Below are 21,667 nucleotides of genomic sequence, written 5' to 3' on the forward strand. Positions count from 1 at the left end.
CCTGGAGCTCTGGACATTTGACCAATTCTATAATAATCATGAGAGGTTTCTTATGTTTTTGAGTTTTGAATGTTGAAGTGTAGTGTTGGGGACATTAAAGTGTCCTCATAAGAGCTGCATCTTCTCAAAATGAGGCCCTTGAGAGATAAGGATTAGCAACCTCTGCATTAACGTTCATTATCACATTCCTTAAAGTCTAACAAAGGGCCTCCTTGACTTAAGCAGAAAAATACATACTTATACAGTTTATATGTGAAAGTTTACAAGATGGCTGCCAAAATACAAAGATGGAGGACTTAACTCTAACAGTAGTGAATGCTGGATCAATTTGTGCTTATCATATGTAAGACACCAAGTACGATTGCACAATGAGATATGGACTCCAAAGCCAGTGGTGTACTGGTTATTCTACAATCTCTGCCATTTGCCCATCAAATATAATCTATCCCCTGCACAATGTTACAAGACATAGCTCTAACATCTGAGTGCATTATATTACATCTTCTTTCAGTCTAATAAACAATCTGATTTACAGTTTCGGCATAGCGTAAAGCAGCTTATAGAATTAATGAAATCATATAAAGCCTCTGGAGAGAAGGGGCTCAGCAGATGTTACCTAGGTAAGCCTTGTAACTAAGTAATGGGCAGGATATTATATGGCAGCTTCTCAATTTTCCGATTACCAGCCATGAATAAAAACAAATAATTGCACTGAATGTCTTCCAATGGCTCCCATTACAAATGTAGCAGTACAGTTGTGCTTGAAAGTTTGTGAATTTTCTATATTTCTGCATGAATTTGACCTGAAATGTTATCAGGTTTCCTAAAGATAGATGCAGAGAACTAAATCAGTCAAAGATATTAGATTAGATTATTTATTTATAGAAGAAAGTATAAGAACCTTAAGTTTATGTGACCTCCTTGTGCAACAATGACTGCATCTACATGTTTTTGGTAATTGTTGGTCAGTCCTGCACATTGACTTGGAGGAATTTTAGCTCTTTCCTCCATATAAAACAGCTTTAACGCCCCTTTACATACAGTCTAATGTCCCACAGTGTCCCCTTCACAGTATAATGTCCCATAGTGGCCTCCATACAATATAATGTCCTCCCCTCTACACAATACAAGGTCCCTAAAGGCCTCTAAGGTGCTAGTTACGAATTTTATAAAAGTTCCAGGTTTGTCCAAACCCAAAATTCTTAGAGTTCATCACCCACAAACAAGATCTCCAAATTGTAACATTGCTTTATTTAGAAATTGGTGTAATATACAAAAGTGAAGCAGAGTAAAAGTCCAAAACACCAAAGTGGCAGGGCAGGATGTGGCATAGCAGTCTTCACTAGGAATAGGAGATGCCCCCAAGACTGCTGGGCTGTGGCCAGGCAGAAGTCCTATACATGGATCCAGGAGATGCCAAGAACAGCCGGGGTAAGAACTAGAATATTAGGATCGTTGTCCAGGAGAGGGTGGAGTCACATCAGGATTGGGGTCTTGCCACAAAATTCATAATTCACTAGCTCGGACTCAGGGTTTCTGGGTAGTCAAATAATAGATCGCAGTAGTCACTCAACTAATGCAGAGGTGGCTTATACTCTTCATGTAGTAGACATCTAGGTTAATAGTTATTTGCATAGCCTTAGTTATGTCATAGCCATTCATAGCATCTATAAAGTGAGTCCTGAGATCTTTTGTTTCACTGTCTGGGGTTCTCAAACCTTACCATGGGCATCACACTACTTAACACTGAGTGCCATCTGCCCCTGGCTTCCATTACTGACTCCAGGATACACTCTAAGCACACAAGATATAGGCTCTTAGTCTTAATGTTCACCACAGGTTACAGGTAGAACAGGCTCATGGGATAGGCAGGTCTGTAGCCAAGAGCCAGGGGCAATGCAGAATCAGCAGAAGCTGGGACAGTCTAGAACACGACGGGTTAATGACTGGTCACAGATACAAGATCTGGTTTCGAAAAGTATCACAATGTAGCAGATGAAATAGTAGAGCAGTAGTATCATAAAGTAACATAGTTGATAAAAAAACAAGGTTGAAAAAGGACACAGGAGTCCAACATATTCCTTTGAAGACTTGAAGACAAAGAGTACTAGGATGACCAGCAACTTAAAGGGTTTAAGGAGCTCCTATTTATGAGGAGGTATGTGACAAAAGATGGGTTCTCTGATCATGATCACTTCCTTTTATCTAATACCATGAGCCATAACTATCCTCGCCTTCAGCACCATCAGGATACAATATAAACACTAAATTTTCTTTCATTTCAATGGACGCCTTTAGATCCTTTGAGATTTAGATTGAACTATCCCTTATGGAGTTTTCTAGGATTGTAAAACATGGCTGCTTTCCTTCTAGAAACTATGCCATGCCTGCACATGAGAATTTTCTGGAATGCTTCATTGAAGCGAACGGGGCTGAGCTGAAATCACGCACAACTTGTTGACTGGTATGTTTTAGGAAGAATGCCGGGTCATATGTGAACATGAGAAGAGTCCGGAGCAATGTCAATACTTCTAAATATGATGCTTGCACGCCTCTTTACATCTTTGTTCCTGTTTGACACATTCTATTTTCTACGATTGTGAGCCTGAGGAAGGAGTAGTCCCTGCCTTTATGATACCTGCCCTTTCTTGGGTAAGCTGTACTATGGAAAATAAAAGGACCCTTTTAATGTAATAGACATGTAAGTGGTTCAAAAATTAAAGTCAGGTCTTCCATATAATATTCTTTAGTATTTTTAGCTGTAGATCTTGATATGAAGTACGGTACAAAAAATTTAATAAAATCACAGATATTATATAGATATTATGTGGCTTCGATCACATCTGTGTGTTTTCTTCATAGGTATCCATTTTTGGAGGGCTGTAAACATCACACAGGCGTCCTGCGCACACAGTGCATTCTGTATAGTCACGTTGGCAAGTTTCAAATACACCAAGGAAATCTTTTACAGTTGACGATAATGTTCTTTACTTGGTAATTCTTTGGCAGAGAAAAGTCTGTCTGTCCAAGCAGGACACCACATTAGACCGATTGTCCGATACCAACCAACAATGCTACTAGAAAGGCCACATTTCCAATAATGAAGACCGTAAACACCACGGTCTCAACCTGCACCTGCAACAGAAAAGGTTCACGTTTTAGATCAGTGTATGACATAAATGCTCTCATAGAGGTGATAACTTTTTCTCCAATTTTTTTATCAATATAGTTTGATTATTTCTTTGGACAAAGGACAATGTGGATGAATAGGACCGAGTAGGTGGGATTCAATAAATGACCAATAAATAGTAACAAAAACATTCTTCCTTATAACAAAAATTCACATACACAAATCACATTAATCTCAACTCACAAGTATCAATTAATTCATCTGGAAATCCACATATGCCATATCTACAATAATGTGGAGACTAACCATCCACCATATACATAAATACCCATATTACCCACCAGTAACCATTATCCACCACCCCAGAATCCTAAGAATGTGCTGGTTTAAGGGCTCCAAACTACATTTCCTTTAAGGAAGGCCACATGTGTTGCAACATCCAAAAAATGGTGTCGATTGACTATAGTTTTTTAAAAAAATATTAAATATTATATAGCTTAAATGTTATATAACTTACCTTATTGTCATTTTTATATACCTCTGTGGGGACAAAAACAGAAAACATAAGGATTATTTTTAAGAATTACGTAGCCTCACCAGTGATGGCCATCACAATCACAGTAATGGTAAATCGATCAGGGTGATGGGCTCTATAATCGAGATCGGCACCTGGAACTAGAAGATTTTCTCCATTTCCAGAGGCTGCATTATCAATGGCTGACTTGCGGCATATGAAAAAGTATTAGACTTTGGCATGGCCACCAATCTCTCTACTAGAGCAACCCCTTTACAGAGGACCTGTCGTGTCTTTAATATACCCATAGTCTGACAACACTTTGCTAAATCCATTCTGTTGTAATTTTTTTCTCTACCACCACCCTTTCTAAAAATATTGGTGCCATTATTAAGAACTAGTGTACTGTGGTCCTCCACTTTCCAGCATCATTGATGGGCAGTTGGGGACTTTACCAGGCTGTCTAACCAAAACCATAGCTCCTTTGTAAAATAATTTTTAGCAAAAGAGGGCCCAGCTAATATTGTGTGAAGGCATGCGGTCATTTCCCAACCAGAGTGTTGCCCCAATGGCAGATTTCCAAGGCACCCTGGATGGGAATCACTGGCTTGTGCATTATATACAACACAAGAGGTGAGAAGACATGACAAATCCTATTTAATAACAAAGACTTTATAAGGTTATATTTGATGTCCCCAACTTTTCTGTCACTCAGAAAACAACTACCTATGTGGTGGGAAGTTGCCATCAAAAATTCTGTCTACTTCACATGTAACCATATAAATGAATTTCCTGACTTTGTATTAATGGACAGTTTAAGGGAGACCCAACTGTCAGAGTCTTCCTACTGTAGATCAGTCTGAGTTTTCAGCCATTTTCTTGTAGCTGCTTACACAGTAAGATGAGGTAAGAGGCCCCAAGAAAATGAAAGTTTGAACCCAGCACCAGAAGAAGACGTGGAGAGAGACTGTTCCAGACGAAGATGGAGGTGGCACTGAAGATTTCTCTTGCAGCATTGGGAATGCTCTCAGTGCTGTTTGAGCATTGGGGACCGCCCCCAGTGCTGCGAAGATAACTCATTTGCATACTGACGAAAAACGGGATTTCTACGAAACAGCGGCGCGGAGAAGACATCTAAAGGTAGGAGAAGAATAGCCTTTCTTAAGGCTATTCCTACGAGTTAGTGAGAAAAAAAAAAACATTTTAATGATATAATGATAAGCAGCAAATATTCTAATAATAATTCTTAATAATATAATAATATTCTTAATAATATTACTAACCTTTTGCTTTTAGATGCATGTTGGTTTCCAGGATAATATAGAAGAGGACTTCCCAAGCATAAAATCCTCCCATCACCTTGGGCAACCATTGGTTTGGTGAAATATCCACAAGAATAAGGCCAAGAAAGATGGCGGCAACTACAGATGGTGTAACATGGCACGATTAGTCATTTATAAGTAAAGCATATATCATTGTGTTCAAAAATATTAATGTGCATGCTATTTTGTATAATCTTGGTATAATCTTGTCTTACCTGCTAGAATTTTTATCACAAATGCATTCCCCCCATGTCCCCAGTTGAAGATGAATCGCCTGCAATTACATTAGTGTATATACATTTAGAAGCTTCATTCCTGGATACATTATTAAAGGAATACATGTATTTCCTAAAGGGGTTGTCTAGGATTTAAGGAAGAGATCTTTTGGTGCTCTGTAACATCTCTGCCCCTTCGGGTCACTGCAACACCTTCTGCTCGCATGCGGCTTCTGTCGCTGTTATTACTTATATTCTAATCCTGACCTCTGGCTTTTCCTACTGACTATTCTTTTGGACTCCGATTTGGCACTGCATTGCTCGACTGTTTACTGACCCTTGGCTAGCTGACCTCCTTTTGTTGTTGTCCGTCTTGTCTGCGTTTTGTGTATCACATATATAGGAAGGGACCGTCTTCGAGTTGCCGCCTATTACGTAGGATAGGGCCTGGCAATAGGAAGGGACAGTGGGGGGCTTCAGCTTAGGTCTCAATGTCTCTTGTGCCCTGCCCCAGGGTTTCCAGCAGCTACTGGGGAATTGCTGTCCTAGCAATTCCATAACATGCTCCCTTGTACAGTCCTGTCCCCTTACTCATCTCCCAGAAGCAGAGGCATCTACTAGTATAAGGCTATGCCACACGTTGCAGTAACACGGCATTTTTTACTTCTACTATTTCACAGCCATACAAAACACTGCGTCTTACATAACCAGCAAAGTAAACAAGATTTCATTAATCTCATCAAAACATTGCAGGAAAAAAAAGAGCGGTGGAGATGTGTGCATTTTGAAAAACACAGCATGTAAATTTTAGTCATGGAAGGGCAAGTGTGTTTCCGATATGTTCGATAGGAAGAAAAAAGACAGCAAAAACTCAATGGAAAATGCTGCGCAAAATTGTGCCTTGTGATAGGGAATAAGTGTCAGATCACTAGAGATCCATCTTAACACCTTCTAGAGATCTTATAAACGTCTTGGTTTGTAGTGCCTCTGTCTCATGACTGCGGAGCATTTCATCTCCAGTTTGTCTGGATCATTCCAGATTCCAGTAATCACTGAAGAATTACATGATAAGCCATTGTAGACATGTAACAATATGTAACTACCTAAAAAAAATTACCTTTCATGCGTAGGATTTGGGCGGAAAAAGGCAAACATCGGTTGAAAGAAAGACAATATCATAACTATGCAGCCAAGAACAGGATGAGCTCCCTGTATAGAAGAAGAGCAGAGTCTAGAAGAGTTTCTCTCACTGGTACTGGACATCCTATACTAAGCATAGTCAGATTTTTAAGTTCTTGACAAAAAAATAACATAATAAGAAGTTGTGCATTGAATGAAACTTTCTATGTGTGAATACAATGATGATATATGGAAGTGATTACAATGTTAGAGCAAAATGATAATTTTATTGAGGAAAACAGTACAATGGGAAGGAGGCTCTAATACCCTGTTGGGCCACCGTTATCCTGGATACAAGATGAGATACAGAAGGGCATCCAGGTACACGTTCTGTATGATATACTTGGGCACATTTTTCTACAGTTGTTGCAATTGGGCCTGCATATTCTCAACACTTGTAGGTTGTGAAGTTGGTGTCCAAGCTGATCCGTAATTGTTCGATTGTCAGTCGAACCGGGCAGGCCGAAGAAGTATTGCAATTTGGTGGAGACATTCCTGGGAAAGCACTTGCCACAGGATGTCCTACACCTATTGCTGAGCTTTCTGTGTCCCTATTATACAGTAACTACTAGAGGTGACCAATTGTCATTTGTTGAATTATGTAAATCAGTCAATATTTTAGGTATTATAAATTCTGTATTGCAGTTGTTGTATTATTTAACTTTTTGGTAGAAAATACTTACACCGCTCCATCCAGCTACATTTACAAAGACCATAATAAATGCTATTATGGTCAGAATCACCGTTAATACCATGAGAAAGATGTGAACCTGCAAACAGAACAAGGTTGGGTGAGCTATATAAATAGCTATTCATAGATAGTAAAAATGCATATACAGCAAGGATGATTGCAATATATATATATTTATTACATTCACCAGCTACCACATGTTGCCTTCCTCCAGGGAAAGCTCTCATGGTCTTGTTTTTTTTCTTTTCTTTTTTTTTTTTTTCTTTTTTTTTTTAAAGAAAGATCTGTTAGTGCTAGTGATGGGTTAATAAGTACGCCCATATACCTCTAAACAGTGTTTGAAGTGATTTCTGGGTGTCGCTGCTTGCTGCTGCATCTTCTGCTTTAGTTTAAGAGGTGTTAAATTCCTGTTGTGTAGCTTCTACACTAGTTGTTCCGTCTTACTCAGTCCCCCTCCTCTCTCACTCTTACACTCCCCCTCCCTGTCTCACTAGCATAGTGATCCCAGCCATTAATAGCTCCTCCCACCCTCCCTGTCTCACTAAGCCTAGCAATCTCAGCCATTACTAGCCCCTCTCAACTCCCCATCTCTCTCTAGTCTAGTGATCCCGCCAATTACTAGCCCGTACCACCCTCTCTCATCCCCCTAGCTAACCTATTCCTCCCACTACTAGAAGACAGGAAGAGGAGAGGAGCCGTCCTGGACAAAGGAATGTTTGGTAAGTATTGATGAGGATAGGGGAGGGGGAAGAGTAATGGTGATGTTCCATTTCAGAGGCAGTGAAACAAAACGTCACCAGATGAGAAAATGTCCCTTGAGTGGTCACATGACCGCTCCAGGGATATGGAAAATTATAGATTTTTTTTCAATTGCAGTAAATTAGACATTAGGTGGGGGGAGGGAGTTTAGTGTAGGGGTTAATTCTCAGTTTATCCTGCACAACCCCTTTAAGATTAAACCATATGTTGCAGCTGAACTAGGCATGTGTACCGAAATAAACATGAAGATATTCGCAGTGAACGGCCATTAAACAATTTTTATAATCTAGCAGAAAATAGTGGTAGTTTCGGCATTATGGCCTTGCCCTACAGAAATATCCCCATAAAAAGGAAATCAACTGGCACCATAGTAATGCAGATGGTGTAACCAGCATTGCCAAATTATCCACTCTCTTCTGGTCTGTCCTTGTATCACGTGAGCCCCGCACATACTGTTTTGCCTTTGCCTAAAACTAAGCGCACAACAAGCGCACATTAAACAAAGGAGCTGATGTATGTCAGTAGGTGGCTCTACCTCCAAAGCCAAGAAGTCAATCTTTAGGATCAGATAAAAATGAAATGCTTTAATTTCTAGATGTTATCTTCCTTTATTTTACCTGGAACCATGCAGCCTTCCCAAGGAATGGTTTCCCTGCTGCAGTCTTGAAGTAGCGAGCCATAACCATCCCAATACTTCCAGTGGTCATCCAGGCAATCAGCATGAGGGCACCTGGAAAACAGATGGGACATTGTCTTACAAGTTATACTGCACCAAGAACATTACCAATAACATTCCTTTTCATATGAAATATTCCTACATGATACATTTTTTGTTTTCTTCTGGGATTGGTTGCAACTTTGGTGGAAGTAAGATGGATATTTCAGATGTGTATGTGACTACTGCTTTGTCAGTAGAAATTTGAAGTTCCTGGACTCCAATGCCAAATCTTCACCAAGGTCCCAACTACGCCATTTATAATACTAGAGCCTGCTTATGTGGCAGAGGAGCCTTCAGATCTCCTCAAGGGCCTGGGTGTGTCTGGAGTATCACCTCTTTTTGCAGGGGATATAGAATGGAATAAAAAACTGCATCATTTGTTATGAGAAACGCCTTCCAAAATCCTACTTTGGGTAAGACCGGCTGTAGACATTATAGATAGCTGACGTCCGATAGCTTGTTCTCCCGAACCCTCCTACACAAACATACATGTATTCTCTATGGGGAGAGTAAAGAACGTCACTGCCAGACAAATCTGGGGGCAGTTTATCTTCCTTGGGACGTCCCATGCACACCAGTTGGTCTGTCGACCCCAAAGAAACAGTGGGTTCAACCAAAATTGCCTAAGGTGTATGGTCAGCTAAAGGCTTACCCAACATCAAAGCATGGGATCTAATCGTACGCTTGGCTTTGTATATCCATGGCAAAGTTTTTGTATTGTCATTCATACATTATACTAAAGCAAGTATATATGCTAATTATTCTATATCTATCTCTTAATCTACATGTATATATTACTTGAGAAAAAGACAGGAATTTTTAATAATGAAGTTGATAGTTTAATACTCACCATGACCCAGCACCACTGGACTAGTTCCAATCTGTGTACTAGTTGTGTAACTAGTTGTTGAAGACATGTTAACTTTACTGCTGGATATCACCACCTTTGTATGTTTCTGGATTTGTCCTATGCAGAATATGTTACATTTAGAACATTTTTTACTATTTATTATATACACTTAAAAATAATATATCGCCTATATTATTACAGTGATTAAAACCAGATAGTGAAACATATTTTTTTCTGATTTGTTTGTAATTTTTTAGAAATTGTCTGTGCACACTTATGGGGGCAGCCATCTTGCCAGAGCTGATGTTTTGCTCTATGAACAGCAGTTTAGACATACACTATACACCCACCGTGTGAACCTGGAGTTTGTTGGTGGGAGGAGGCAGCCACTCCATCACTGATTGTCATTGGTGGATTGTGTTATCTACCAGCCGGTATGTAATATAGGTGTTCTCTTTCACTGCAATCCTGCCTGTGATGAGTAACTGCTAAGAAGTGATCTCTATAAATCAGGAACTGCCAGCGTATAGTGTGAACCATTGACAGATTTGGCAGATCCCCTGTTTGGCACTTAGCTTGCCACTTTCCGCAAATGTATGTGGAGTAGGATTGAGCTGATCTTGAGATTTCAGGATTGATTTGAAATCCGATTTCTGGTCATTTGTCATCTGATTCCGATCGTTAAATTTGCTCGATCACCGATTGGAATCCGATCTTTCCCGATCCCGATCGCTCAACCCTATTAATGATATATACATGAAGAAGGTTGAGCCGATCTTGAGATAACCTCTGACCTTGATCCCGCTGGAAAAGATCGGAATCGGAATTCCAATCGCGATCATGAAATTTACTTGATCGCCGATCAGAATCCGATCTTTTCTGATCCCGATCGCTCAACCCTAGTGTGGAGCGGAAAGTACCAGGGCATATTTCTACCATGGCACATAGGTGTGTACCTGAATTATTTTGGGACCTCAGCATCCTGATAACTTAAGCACATTTTGTACCAGTTGGGGCCTTTATAAAGACTGGCATTCAAAACTCCAGTCTTAATACATCCGCCCCATTATGCCTATGCCCTATGAATGTGTTGATCTCGATCATTTTTTTAGGAACTCTTCCACATATTAAGACCTAAAAATATCAGACGCCTCAGACTATTCCTCTGAATAAGCAGTGTAAAAAGTATCTGATTTCCTTACTCACCGTCTGCATTAGAAGGGCCACTGACCAGGAAGACATAGAAGGTGGAAGTTGTATTTGATCCTTGTTGTAATGAGATTCTGCTTTCAGTAATAAAGGAACATTTTAATACACCATCTTTATACGATGATACTATTGACCCGGCTGTGTTCTGTAACATAAAAAAAATCATTTTACTGGTCAGCTCCAGAGATAGTGATAACTGGACCGTCAACCTCTACAAGTAAGTCTTGGCTATTCTTGGTCAGGCTGGGCTATTCCCTAAAGTTCCAGAGAAGTAAATACATATTCACACATGGTATATTCTCCACTAACTTCAGCCATACGACAAGAATAAGGGACCACTGTTCTTTAGATATGTGCAGTTCCCAATGTCTCAGGTGGGAATACTCCTTAGAAGCTCATGTACAAGGTGATTGTCTGAGGTGAGCTTAAAGGGGTTTTCTGGGCAAAAAATCATTTTACAAAAAATGTCTGTTCGTGCTCTTGATGGGTTAATAAATGTCACCAAATACCTTTAGCAGTGTTTTGAATGATTTCTGGGGTTCTCAGTGAGCTCTTTGCATCCTCTGCATTTGTTTACATCTATATCTTCGTCTTCTGTGTTTCCTGCAAGTTCCAGGATGCCTCACTTCTCCTCCCTCTCTCACTGACCCCATCCCTTTCTCCCACACTCCCCCTTCCCTGTTTCCTTAGCAAGCCCGCCCACTACACCGTCAGCAGCCATCATTAGAATCCGAGATCTCCATCACCACACCTCCCTCTCACACCCTCTGTCCCCCTCCCTTTCAAAACACTCCTCTCCCTTTTTCCCTACCCGATCTGCCTCACTGCCAGGCAGCTGATGCTGGCGTAATAGCTCGCTGCACGTGTGTCGCTGAGTATGGTAAGTATGCCGGGTGTGGTGTAGTGAGGGGAGGAGATGGAAGTGAGGAGACGGGAGGGAAGGGCTGTAGATGGGAGGAGTTTAGTGAGGGGAGGGGACAGGAAGTGAGGAGACGGCAGGGGAGGTATGGAGATGGGAGTATAGTGAGGGGAGGGGACAGGAAGTGAGGAGACAAGAGGGAAGGGCTGGAGATGGGAGGAGTATAGTGAGGGGAGGGGACAGGAAGTGAGGAGACAAGAGGGAAGGGCTGGAGATGGGAGGAGTATAGTGAGAGGAGGGGAAAGGAAGTGAAGGGAGGGGAGGAGAGAGAGGGGGGGGATATAGTAATGTAACCTCCGTCTCTGGATGCGGTGAGACAGAGTTTCACAGGATACTATGAAGATGTGCCTGTTGTTGATGTTGGATGTTGGATGTTAACCTCAGTCTCAGAAATTTCTGCAGCAAAACTTTGACTTTTAAATGCAGAGTCTCTTTTCCACTGTGTTTCTACAACGGGCAAAAACACTGCAGAAATGTAACCCATGACCTTAGGCTTTTCCACTGCATTTTATGCTGTGTTTTCCTCCATATCTTCTTAGCCTAAGGACCATGTTAAAGATTTATCCTAACTATGGATCTAATGAGCCAAACTTACAGAATTCAGGACAGAATTTGAGGCTGTAATGCAGTCTGTATGATATCGGCTTTCCCGTTCTGTGCCCCCGCTGAAGAGCTATCGGTGCCGGTACCATAGCTCGTCACTGTCAGAAGGGCGTTTCTGACCACAGTCGATGACACTGAGCAGGAACGCCTCCCCAGTACTCGTCTATGGACGAGCATTATCAGGAGGGGAGGGGGCGTTCCTCACCGCTCTCACAGTACAGATATAGATGCTACTGTGAGGAAGGGTGTTCCTGACTGACTGTCAGAAATGCCCTTCTGACACTGAAGAGCTACGGTACTGGCACCGATAGATCTTCACCGGGGGCACAGAACGGGAAAGCCGATAGTGCGCTGAATTCACCTGTAGTTATACAAGACAATGCACAGTATAGATAACAGAGAGCAAGCAGGTGCCATACTTGCATTACTTATGATATGGCCATATGTACGAACTGTTATATATAGTAGCTTATATTTACTAAATTTACTCCTGAAAAAAAAATGTATTAAAGACTGAATTAAAAGTGCCTAGGTCTCAATGGCTTACAATGAGAGATTATAAAGACAATGCGGTCTGACCACTCCACAGTGAAAGGTGCTGTAAGTGCATCTATGGACTCACAGTATTGCTGATAATTGGAGCAACAGGTCCTGGGTTGTATCCTTTTTGTACCAAAATGTGCCCTGACGAGTTTTTGGTGCAAATATAAACTTCATCATTTCCCTGAAAAACACAATAAAAGATGATGTTTGTTAATACAAAATGATTCAACATGGCCTAATATGGTGCATTATGTTTAGTTTAAGACCCTCAGCATATATATTTTATACATTATGTTATGAGGAACTTTCACCATCTTTCAACTAGTCCAGATATTTACATAATTTATTAGGTGATTCTGACACCATTGGAATTTTTTCTCTAGCCCCCACCATTCCTGAGCAATCAATGCAGTTAATTTTGGTGCCTGATATACTATTTAGGCTCTGTATTGTCAAGTGGGCGGTGTCAGGCAGGGGCAGACAGGGGGTGTGATTCTGAGCTCGGACACTGCTGGCTCTGATTGGAGCGCTAAATCACACCCCCTGCCTGACACCGCCCTTCTGACATTACAGAGCCTAAATAGCACCAAGACTAATCTACCTAAACTCTTCTGTTATTACTATATTGCTTATTGTTGCTGTGAACATCCTGTGTGGCTTAGACTTGCTTCTGGGTTAGCAATGTCTCCAGACTTGTCTCCCATCATTCACATGTGGAAAGTTATTAGTTAGAGAACTGCCAATGGACAATCTTTCCAAGCCCAAGGGCATTCGGTGTGGAAAAACTGATAGGAAACTAATAGCACCCTTATAAACAGCATGCCAGGGTATGTAAGTGTTATGGCAATGTCAATGTTGAGGCGTTTATATATCTCAATAAAAGAAGATGTAGAAATCTTCTCTCACCATTTTTTGATCACTAGAGAACCCAATAGCCACATATCCAGGTGTAGGGCCGCTCATTTCAAACACATATCCATTGCCGGTGGGAGATGCGGACATGAAGAGACAGGTAGTGTCATTAGGACTGCAGTTTATGGGATGAGTGAGGCAAAACTTCTGAGAACCGCACGTGGCACCAGATATCTGCAACTGGAAGAAAGAAGAATTTCATGGATGTCACTCGCAGCACAGACATCATGGACATGTATCCTATTAAAGGGGGCCTATAAATTGGTTATAACCTAATCCCAATACCTTGTTTCTCCAGTTTTCAAATATTTCTCTATTATTCAGTTTTGGAGCCCCACGTTAATGTAAATTGCCATCTCAATCATGCGTGAAATGAGGGTTATGTTCCTTTTGCTTGGGCTTTGGTCTCAGATCTTGATTCCTGGATTTTCCCTTATAAACATTGGATAGATCTTACCCAATTCTTAAGGTGAGATTGGGTATTCAAGGTGGCAAATATTTGGAAACCCAACCTAGGTGGCAACAGCAGTGATCCACACAGTTAAAGGGCTACTCCACCACATCTGTGGGAGTCACCAAACCAAAAAGGTCCTACCAACTGACAATGCTGAGCCCTAGAATCCTCACCCTGCACCCCAAATAACTCCCGCCCTGACAAGAGCAGTACTCCAGCTCTCCTTTACACTAATGCCCTATAAAACCTTGTTGTGATATGTATTTTCTCCAATAATACACTGGTACTCATCAAGGAACTTTCATACATTAGGACTCTATATTAATATTGTAGGGCCCATACCCACAATGAGATAACAGATTGTTAAAGGGGTTCTATCATTAAAATGGTATTTTTTATGCCTACCACATCGGAATAGCCTTAAGAAAGGCCATTCTTCTCCTACCTTTGGATGTCTTCTCTGGGCCACCATTCGATCCCGGTTTTACCTCGGTACACAAATAAGTTCTCTCGCAGCACTGGGGGTGTCCCAATGCTGCAAGAGAACTCTCCAGCGCCGCCTCCATCTTCGTCTGGAAAGGCCTTTCTTTGCGTCTTCTTTCAGCGCTGGGTTCAAACTGCGCATACCTGCCGGTCACAAGAAAATGGCAGTTGGCTTTGCCTGAGGACAAAGGCCTAGAAGTTTGAACCCAGCTGTGGAAGAAGATGCGAAGATCCGTTCCAGACGAAGATGAAGGCGGTACTGGAGATTTCTCTCACCCGCCCTCAGTGCTGTGAGAGATCTCATTTGCATACCGACGAAAACCGGGATTTCTACTGAACGGCGGCCCGGAGAAGACATCGAAAGGTAGGAGAAGAATAGTCTTTCTTAAGGCTATTACAACATGGTAGGCAGAAAAAATACAGTTTTCATCATAGAATCCCTTTAACCTGACCTGTACCCGTTACTGCCTGGTATGATATGCAGTATCAGGGAAAACAAACTATTCTTGTCAAATGTGCACCCCGGCCCTACACAGATCAGCTGTTGCAGTAGCCTCAGGGTTTTGGAAGTTGGTAGGGGATGGGTAGTATGTGTGGTACTGCTCATATTCAAGTAATAGGAGCAATGAAGTAGCCCCATTCATATAGTAGTGGTTCCAGGGGAACTGTAGTGCCAATCCACTTACTTGAATGGGAGCAGTTCAGCTGTGATCCCCTTCTACTGGCAAGATCCAGCACCCAGAGGTGCACTCCATTAAAGCTGTGATCGCCTTCCATTGGCAAAATCCAGCACCCAGAGGTGCACTCCATTATGCCCTTAATGATCTCCATTACAGAAAAGACTATAATCGGTATACCATCCAGTTGTATGCCATAAATACCTTATTCATGTATTACTCTATGATATACTTTAAGTACTATGTGTACACTTCATAGCATTCACGCTTATAATATAGTAAAGACCATGCTCAGCATTATATGCACCAGAGATACTTACTGCCTCTATGACGCCGCTCTCTACTCCAGTCCAGAAGGTGCTGTAAGTGTTCAAAATGGTTGCTCTGAAAATAAAATAAAAAGAATAAATCGGCAGCATAACACTTGTGCCATGTAGTGTGTACTATTTACAGAGGTTCTGTATTGGATTGAGTAGTGTATTACATATTACTAACATAAAAAAAACCTCTAGTTCCATTATAATTAAAAAATAAGGGGACCCAAGACACTATATACCATATACAGTATACAGTATAATACATATACACACATTGGACTAGCCATAGATGGATGGCCATAAATGGAAACTTGATACCCTTTGTTCTGGGTAATAGACTGGTTAATTGACAACAAGGTTGGACTGGTCCATCAGAGCATCCTCTGGCGGGTACAAGCCTAGACTCGTAACGTGATGCATTTCCGCCACTGCTGTTCCCGCATTGCTTTTTGGCCGCTGCTCGCTATGTGAGGCCTTGGCCTTATTCTAGTAAGGAATGTTTGTGGCTTTGATTTAAGAATATATGACTTTGAAATAGCGAATGCCCTCTTATCTGTCAGATTTCTAGTACTTACCTGAAGCGCACAGGGCCTGCTCCTTGTGGGGCTGTCCAGGAGGCGCTGATGCTCTTTTTTAGGTTACTGTCTGTATGACTGACAGCTGCATTCTAAACAGAGGAAAGCAAGTATACAGGGATTATTCACCCATCGGTGCATGGGCAGCAGACAGATATTAATTTTACGGACATATTTGATATTGTTTTTTTAGGTTTCAAGTAAAAATTATTTACTGTTACAATTACTTTGCAGGTCCGTACGATTACGGTGATATAAAATTAATAGATTTTTAAATGTTTTATTACCGATCTACTCATGATACGAGAATTGTGATTTATTTTTTCTCTAACAGAGTTTACTGTATGAGATAAATAAAAAAAATTATTTCAATTCAGACATTTTCAGATTCAGCAATCCTACTAATATTATAAATGCAAAAGTTTGGATGTTTGTGTATTTGTTACTCGATCGTGCAAAAACATCTGAACGGATTTGGATGAAATTTGGCACATAGGATACTTTTTATCCCGGTAAATGACATGGCTTTACAACTGTTATGAATTTATGTTCACATACTATATTAAACCGCTCTTGGCAGCAGGACTATCTCAGCTAATTAGAGATTGCTGATAAAACCAGGTCTGTTATCTTGATATGTAAACACACAGATAACACTGTGTCCATTGTGTACAAGCATCTGCATATTATCTGATCTTCTCCAGGCAGCATCCTGACAAACCCCTTTAATCCAAATTTGCAGTTTGTCAATTTTAAACATGCCGGGAAAAAGAAAATCTAATTTGTCGCAAAATTCTAAAACAACGAGAGCTATGAAGGTAGCCAGAAGTCAACAAGCTTCTCCTCAAGCAAAGCTCAGGGGGATCATCAATGACAACAACACACTGATTATATGGCAACCCAACGAGCTGCTGAGGTGCTGGAACAATCACAGGCACGGTGCGAGGAACAAGTTCAGTGGCAGGCCAGCTTGAGAACTGCCAAAACGCCAGAGCAGGCGGAACATCGACACCAACAACACACTCATTATATGGCATCCCAGTGAGTTGTAATTGTACGAGTACTGTTAATTGGTATTTACTTATTTGTTACACCAAGAACAGTAATGCCATTCTTTCCCAGTGTCTTGCTTTCTTATTCTGTATTCACTGTTCAATAAAAATACAGTTAAACAAAAACTTTTTTAAAAATTTTTACTTTACTCTCTTTAGTCCCTCAATAGTCACAATAGTGTTGTGTCCCCCATTTTGCAAGTAGAGCTTTTCTCTTTATTGACTTTAGGCGGAAACCGAGCGGAAGTGGTTTTGTGGGGCTTTGATCATTGGACTATCCTTTTGTATACAAGGTATTAAAGTGAATGGGGCTGAACTGAAATACAAGGCACAGCTTTTACCAAAAATACAGTAAAGAGTGACAGAAACACAAAGCTATCATATCCAAATCCTAGATCCTAAATTCAGAACTTTTGTATAATACATAAGAACAAAATATTTATTACAAGCAATAAACTTACTGCTTGTGTGCCACATGTCAATGTCTGAGAGATACTTGAATCTAAGATAGTAAAACTTCCAGTAATCCAGTCTCCTCCTATTAGTCGGGCTTCAAGGAGAAATCCTTTAAATGTGTCTGAACCAGATTTTGACTGTATAGTCACTGAAAGGGAAAAGAATAATGGTAGGGGGTCAGTCCGGGTCAGCAATGGATGTCACATTTCTTACAGTATAAGGTATCATTCACTCTGTATGGGATACAGTAACGAAAGCCAAGTAACATTTGAAGGATTCTTTACTGAAACGTAAGAAAGAAGAACAACTCCAACAGTCTGTAGAACTGAGAACTAGTAAGGAAAGCACTGCTCACTTCTGGTCTCCAGACACCTGGCCGAAGCAAGAAGAGTCTCCTTTACCCTTCACTGAGATATATGATTTTCAGTATATTTTCCATTTCCTATGTAGCCATTCTTGGCTTTGGTTAAAAAAAATAAAATGCAGTAAAATTTGCAAAAAAAATGCTATGTTTCTGCAACAAGGGGCTTCAGCCTAAGGGCTCGTTCACATCTGCGCCCAGGACTCCGTTCTTCAGGTTTCCGTTTCCTGCACAAAACAGGGCAGGAGACGGAAACCTACTGGCATCTTTCACACCCATTCATTTGAATGGGTTTGAAAAGTGTCCGGTCGTGAGCGCTGGTGAGCATTTTATGCACTCCGCGGCGAAACCGTTTTTTTAAACCGAACACAGAGTCGGACATGCAGTACTCTGTGTCGCCGCGGAGAGCATAAAACGCTCACCAGCGCTCACGGCCAGACTCGGCAATAGAAGACGGAAACCTGATAACGGAGTACAGACGCTAGTTTGAACCCAGCGTAAGGCTACATTCAGACAACCAAGGTGCAAAATGGCAGTGAAAATCTTCGATTTTTTCACCGTTATCTTGCACCTGAGTGTATTGAGGGATCCGAGAAAATGAAGAAAAATAGGACACAAGCTATATTTTGATGTTCCAAGACTGTCAAAATAACAGTCAGGTCAGGGGCAACACAGAGGCTCAGTGGTTAGCACTGCAGCACTGGAATCCTGGGTTCAAATCCTACTGAGGACATCTGCAAGGAGTTTGTATGTTCTCCCTGTGTTTGCGTGAGTTTCCTTCCATACTCCCAAGACATACTGATAGGGAAAAATGTATATTGTGAGCCCTATATGGAGCTCACAATCTACATTTAAGGAAAAAAAATAAAAAATGGTTATATCATTTTCCCCCATTCACCGACATTCAATACAATGCTGTAGGTGACATCTGTTAAAAAAAACGATTTCCCACAGCCATTATTTACGCTCGTGTGACTATAGCGTTAGGCGGAGGTCCCACATGGCAAGAACCACTGCATATTACAATCCCTGCAAAGTGGATTATAGCGAATCGCATCCACACATTGCAGAAAAATATGTGGAACGGAAATGCTGCGATTTCCAAAACCGTTGCACTTTTAGAAATCGCAGCATGTCAGTTACACCCATGGAAACGCTGGCGGTTTCCCTATATGTGCAATTGAAGCTGAAAGTCTGTAGAGGAAACTTCTGGGGACTTTCTGTCGCTTTCTGCTGCGGTTTTTCCTGCAGCAGTTTTTGGCTGCAGCCAGCTATGTGGGGCCTTAGAGTTATATGGTGACGTGTGTGACACTTTGCAGAAAATCTAAACTTGTTGGTTTTTGGTTGCAGACAACTTTTTGACCGTAGACTTTAAAGTGAGCCGCATATGACTAGGACTTGCACGCAATGTCTGCAAATTGACTGTGTTCTGACAGTCAAATCACATCTCCCAAAAAATTTGTGCAACAATATGTTACACATTGCACGACTTCTCTTCAATTATATATCATTGTGTAGCCCTAGCCTAACTGCGGCAATTAGCCGTAAGCCACGTGTGTTTTTGGCCACATGGTTTCCAGCTGTCCCAAACTTACCATGACACAAGAGCAATGTAATGATCATTTTTCTTCTCAATTATCTCTCCCTTCTCTAACAATAACCAGTGGAAAACACAAATCTCCATTGTTCCCTCTGGGTCTGATTCTCATTAACTCTCATACAGACAGAGTGAACCTGCACCGGCTAACTCCTAACAAGGCGGCTTTAGTCTGTAATCTTTCTAGGAAATAGTTTAGGTTATCTGAGATCATATTATAAGTAGCAGAAGGGACGCCTGCAAAAATAATTCACTGCTGCCTAGCTACAGACAAGGGAACGTACAAGGGGTTGTTTGCTTATGAATATCCTCTTCCGATAGAGAGGTCCCCCGACAATAAACTGATCACAGGGTGTCCAGATGCATCAGGGAGCAGCCGTAATTTGTGAGCGAACACATCATCATATCATGTATAATTCCCCTGCAGGGCCACCTCAGGAGAATGACATATTAGGACAGGTAGTTCCCATGCAAAGCGACATGCTGTGCAAATCTCTATATGAGCCCCAGCATTTCTCATTTATGTAGTTTTCCATCAGCTTTTAGCCTTCTGCTCCATAAAGAAGTCACTTTGTAACAAACATGATATTATCCTCCCCATTTATCATGTATTTCTATTGCAAAAAAGGAAAGCAATAATGACATCAGCAGCAGCGCATTGTGTTTTTTCCTGCAGCACTTTTCAAAGAAAGTGAAGACTATGAGCATTTTGTACCTCCATTTTTCCCAGCGTTTCCTTGAATATAATTGACTTGCTGCGATTTCCAAAATCATGGCGGTCCTACAGTGATTGTAATACGCCACATTTTTTTCCTTACCTGTAATAGTATCCCCTGGAACAAAAGTTGTATTAGACACGGTGATGACATACGGGGACACCGATGACTGAGGGACGTTGCCCCCGTGAACTGGAAGCATGTTGTCACAGGAAGCATTTATCTTTCCAGACGGCCATCCAAGCGCTGTACCCAAACATCCAACGATCAGTAGAGCTATAGAGTGCTCCATTGCTACCTGTACAGACACATGGAAGAGAATGGGCGTAAGTCTCAATAGGCATACGTTCTAATAATCTTATACTCTGCAGTTAACTTTCTATGGATTTATGTACTGATTTAAGCTGGCGACCATGTTCCTTTTTTTACATTTGGAGTGGTGCCATCAAACACAAGGCTAAGCATATGTAACTGGAAACTTATTGCAAAGAGTTGTTCTGAATAGCACAGTTGGTTATATTTTTCTATATGCAGATGAGACTGTTACATCTCAGTTTATCCCACATGTTCCATTAGGGCTCGTTCACAGAGGGGCGGATTATGGCGCGTAATCCACGTCATAATGGTGGTCTATGGAGACCGCCAGGCTACTTTATTCCGTGAGTGACATGTTGCCGCACATGGAAAAAGGAAGCGGACTACCCTTTCTTCAGGCGGATTCCACGGCTCAACGAAGCATGTAGCAACCTCCGGAGTCGGCCCATTCATTTGACCGTACTCCGGAGGGAAAAGCCGTGACTGTCGGAAGCTCCCCGGTCACTCTCAGTGGCAAAATCCGCTGTTACGCTCCTCGTGTGAACTTAGCCTTACAGTCTCTGGCACACCACTGTATACAGTAAAATATTTTAGTAGTGTTTACACCGACAATGCACTACAGAGATGGGGAATTTTATGATTAACCGTCCTGCGAGTTTTACACCTATATACAACACTTTTTGCTCCTTTCCATCAGACTTTACAGATCAAGTTTGCTTATTCATCAGAATGCTTATTCATCAGAATCAGGTCTGTTTTTCATGGCTGTCTACTTTCATGTGGCATCCCTCATAGATCTGTGAAAAGCGTCCAGAAATTGGACATATATTATTTGGACTGTCATTGTTTTGAAACCCGCTGTATCATGATGAAAAAACAAAGTTTGCCACATGGTGATTTTTCACTGTTATGTGAAGAAGGCCTGAAACGCCAATGTCTAGGAAGTCTTCTTTTGCCATATATTGAGCACGTACAATCAACTGGATTTTCCTGTACATATGGGTGCAGTAGAAACCTCACTAGGTAACATATATCTGAATATGCCTATACAGTGGCAAACATTGCAACCTTGTGTCAGGTAATATTCCCGATATGACAGA

The 21,667-nt window shown here is 41.3% G+C and overlaps 1 protein-coding gene across 1 annotated transcript; it reads right to left on the bottom strand.

Moving 5' to 3' along the window:
• Positions 1 to 3,042: 3,042 nt before the first annotated feature.
• LOC142218044 (putative ferric-chelate reductase 1) lies at positions 3,043 to 20,544 on the bottom strand. The gene is made up of 15 exons (XM_075286440.1): positions 20,355 to 20,544; positions 17,584 to 17,726; positions 16,071 to 16,162; positions 15,499 to 15,562; positions 13,559 to 13,744; positions 12,732 to 12,833; positions 10,585 to 10,732; positions 9,379 to 9,495; positions 8,428 to 8,540; positions 7,044 to 7,130; positions 6,299 to 6,390; positions 5,182 to 5,240; positions 4,928 to 5,065; positions 3,648 to 3,670; positions 3,043 to 3,135 (listed from the first exon to the last, which is right to left on the bottom strand). Exons 1-15 carry the CDS (start codon positions 20,542 to 20,544, stop codon positions 3,043 to 3,045), a joined length of 1,647 nt encoding a protein of 548 aa, XP_075142541.1.
• Positions 20,545 to 21,667: the final 1,123 nt, after the last annotated feature.

This window comes from Leptodactylus fuscus, chromosome 9 (genome assembly GCF_031893055.1).
Source record: "Leptodactylus fuscus isolate aLepFus1 chromosome 9, aLepFus1.hap2, whole genome shotgun sequence".
Lineage (NCBI taxonomy): Eukaryota > Metazoa > Chordata > Amphibia > Anura > Leptodactylidae > Leptodactylus > Leptodactylus fuscus.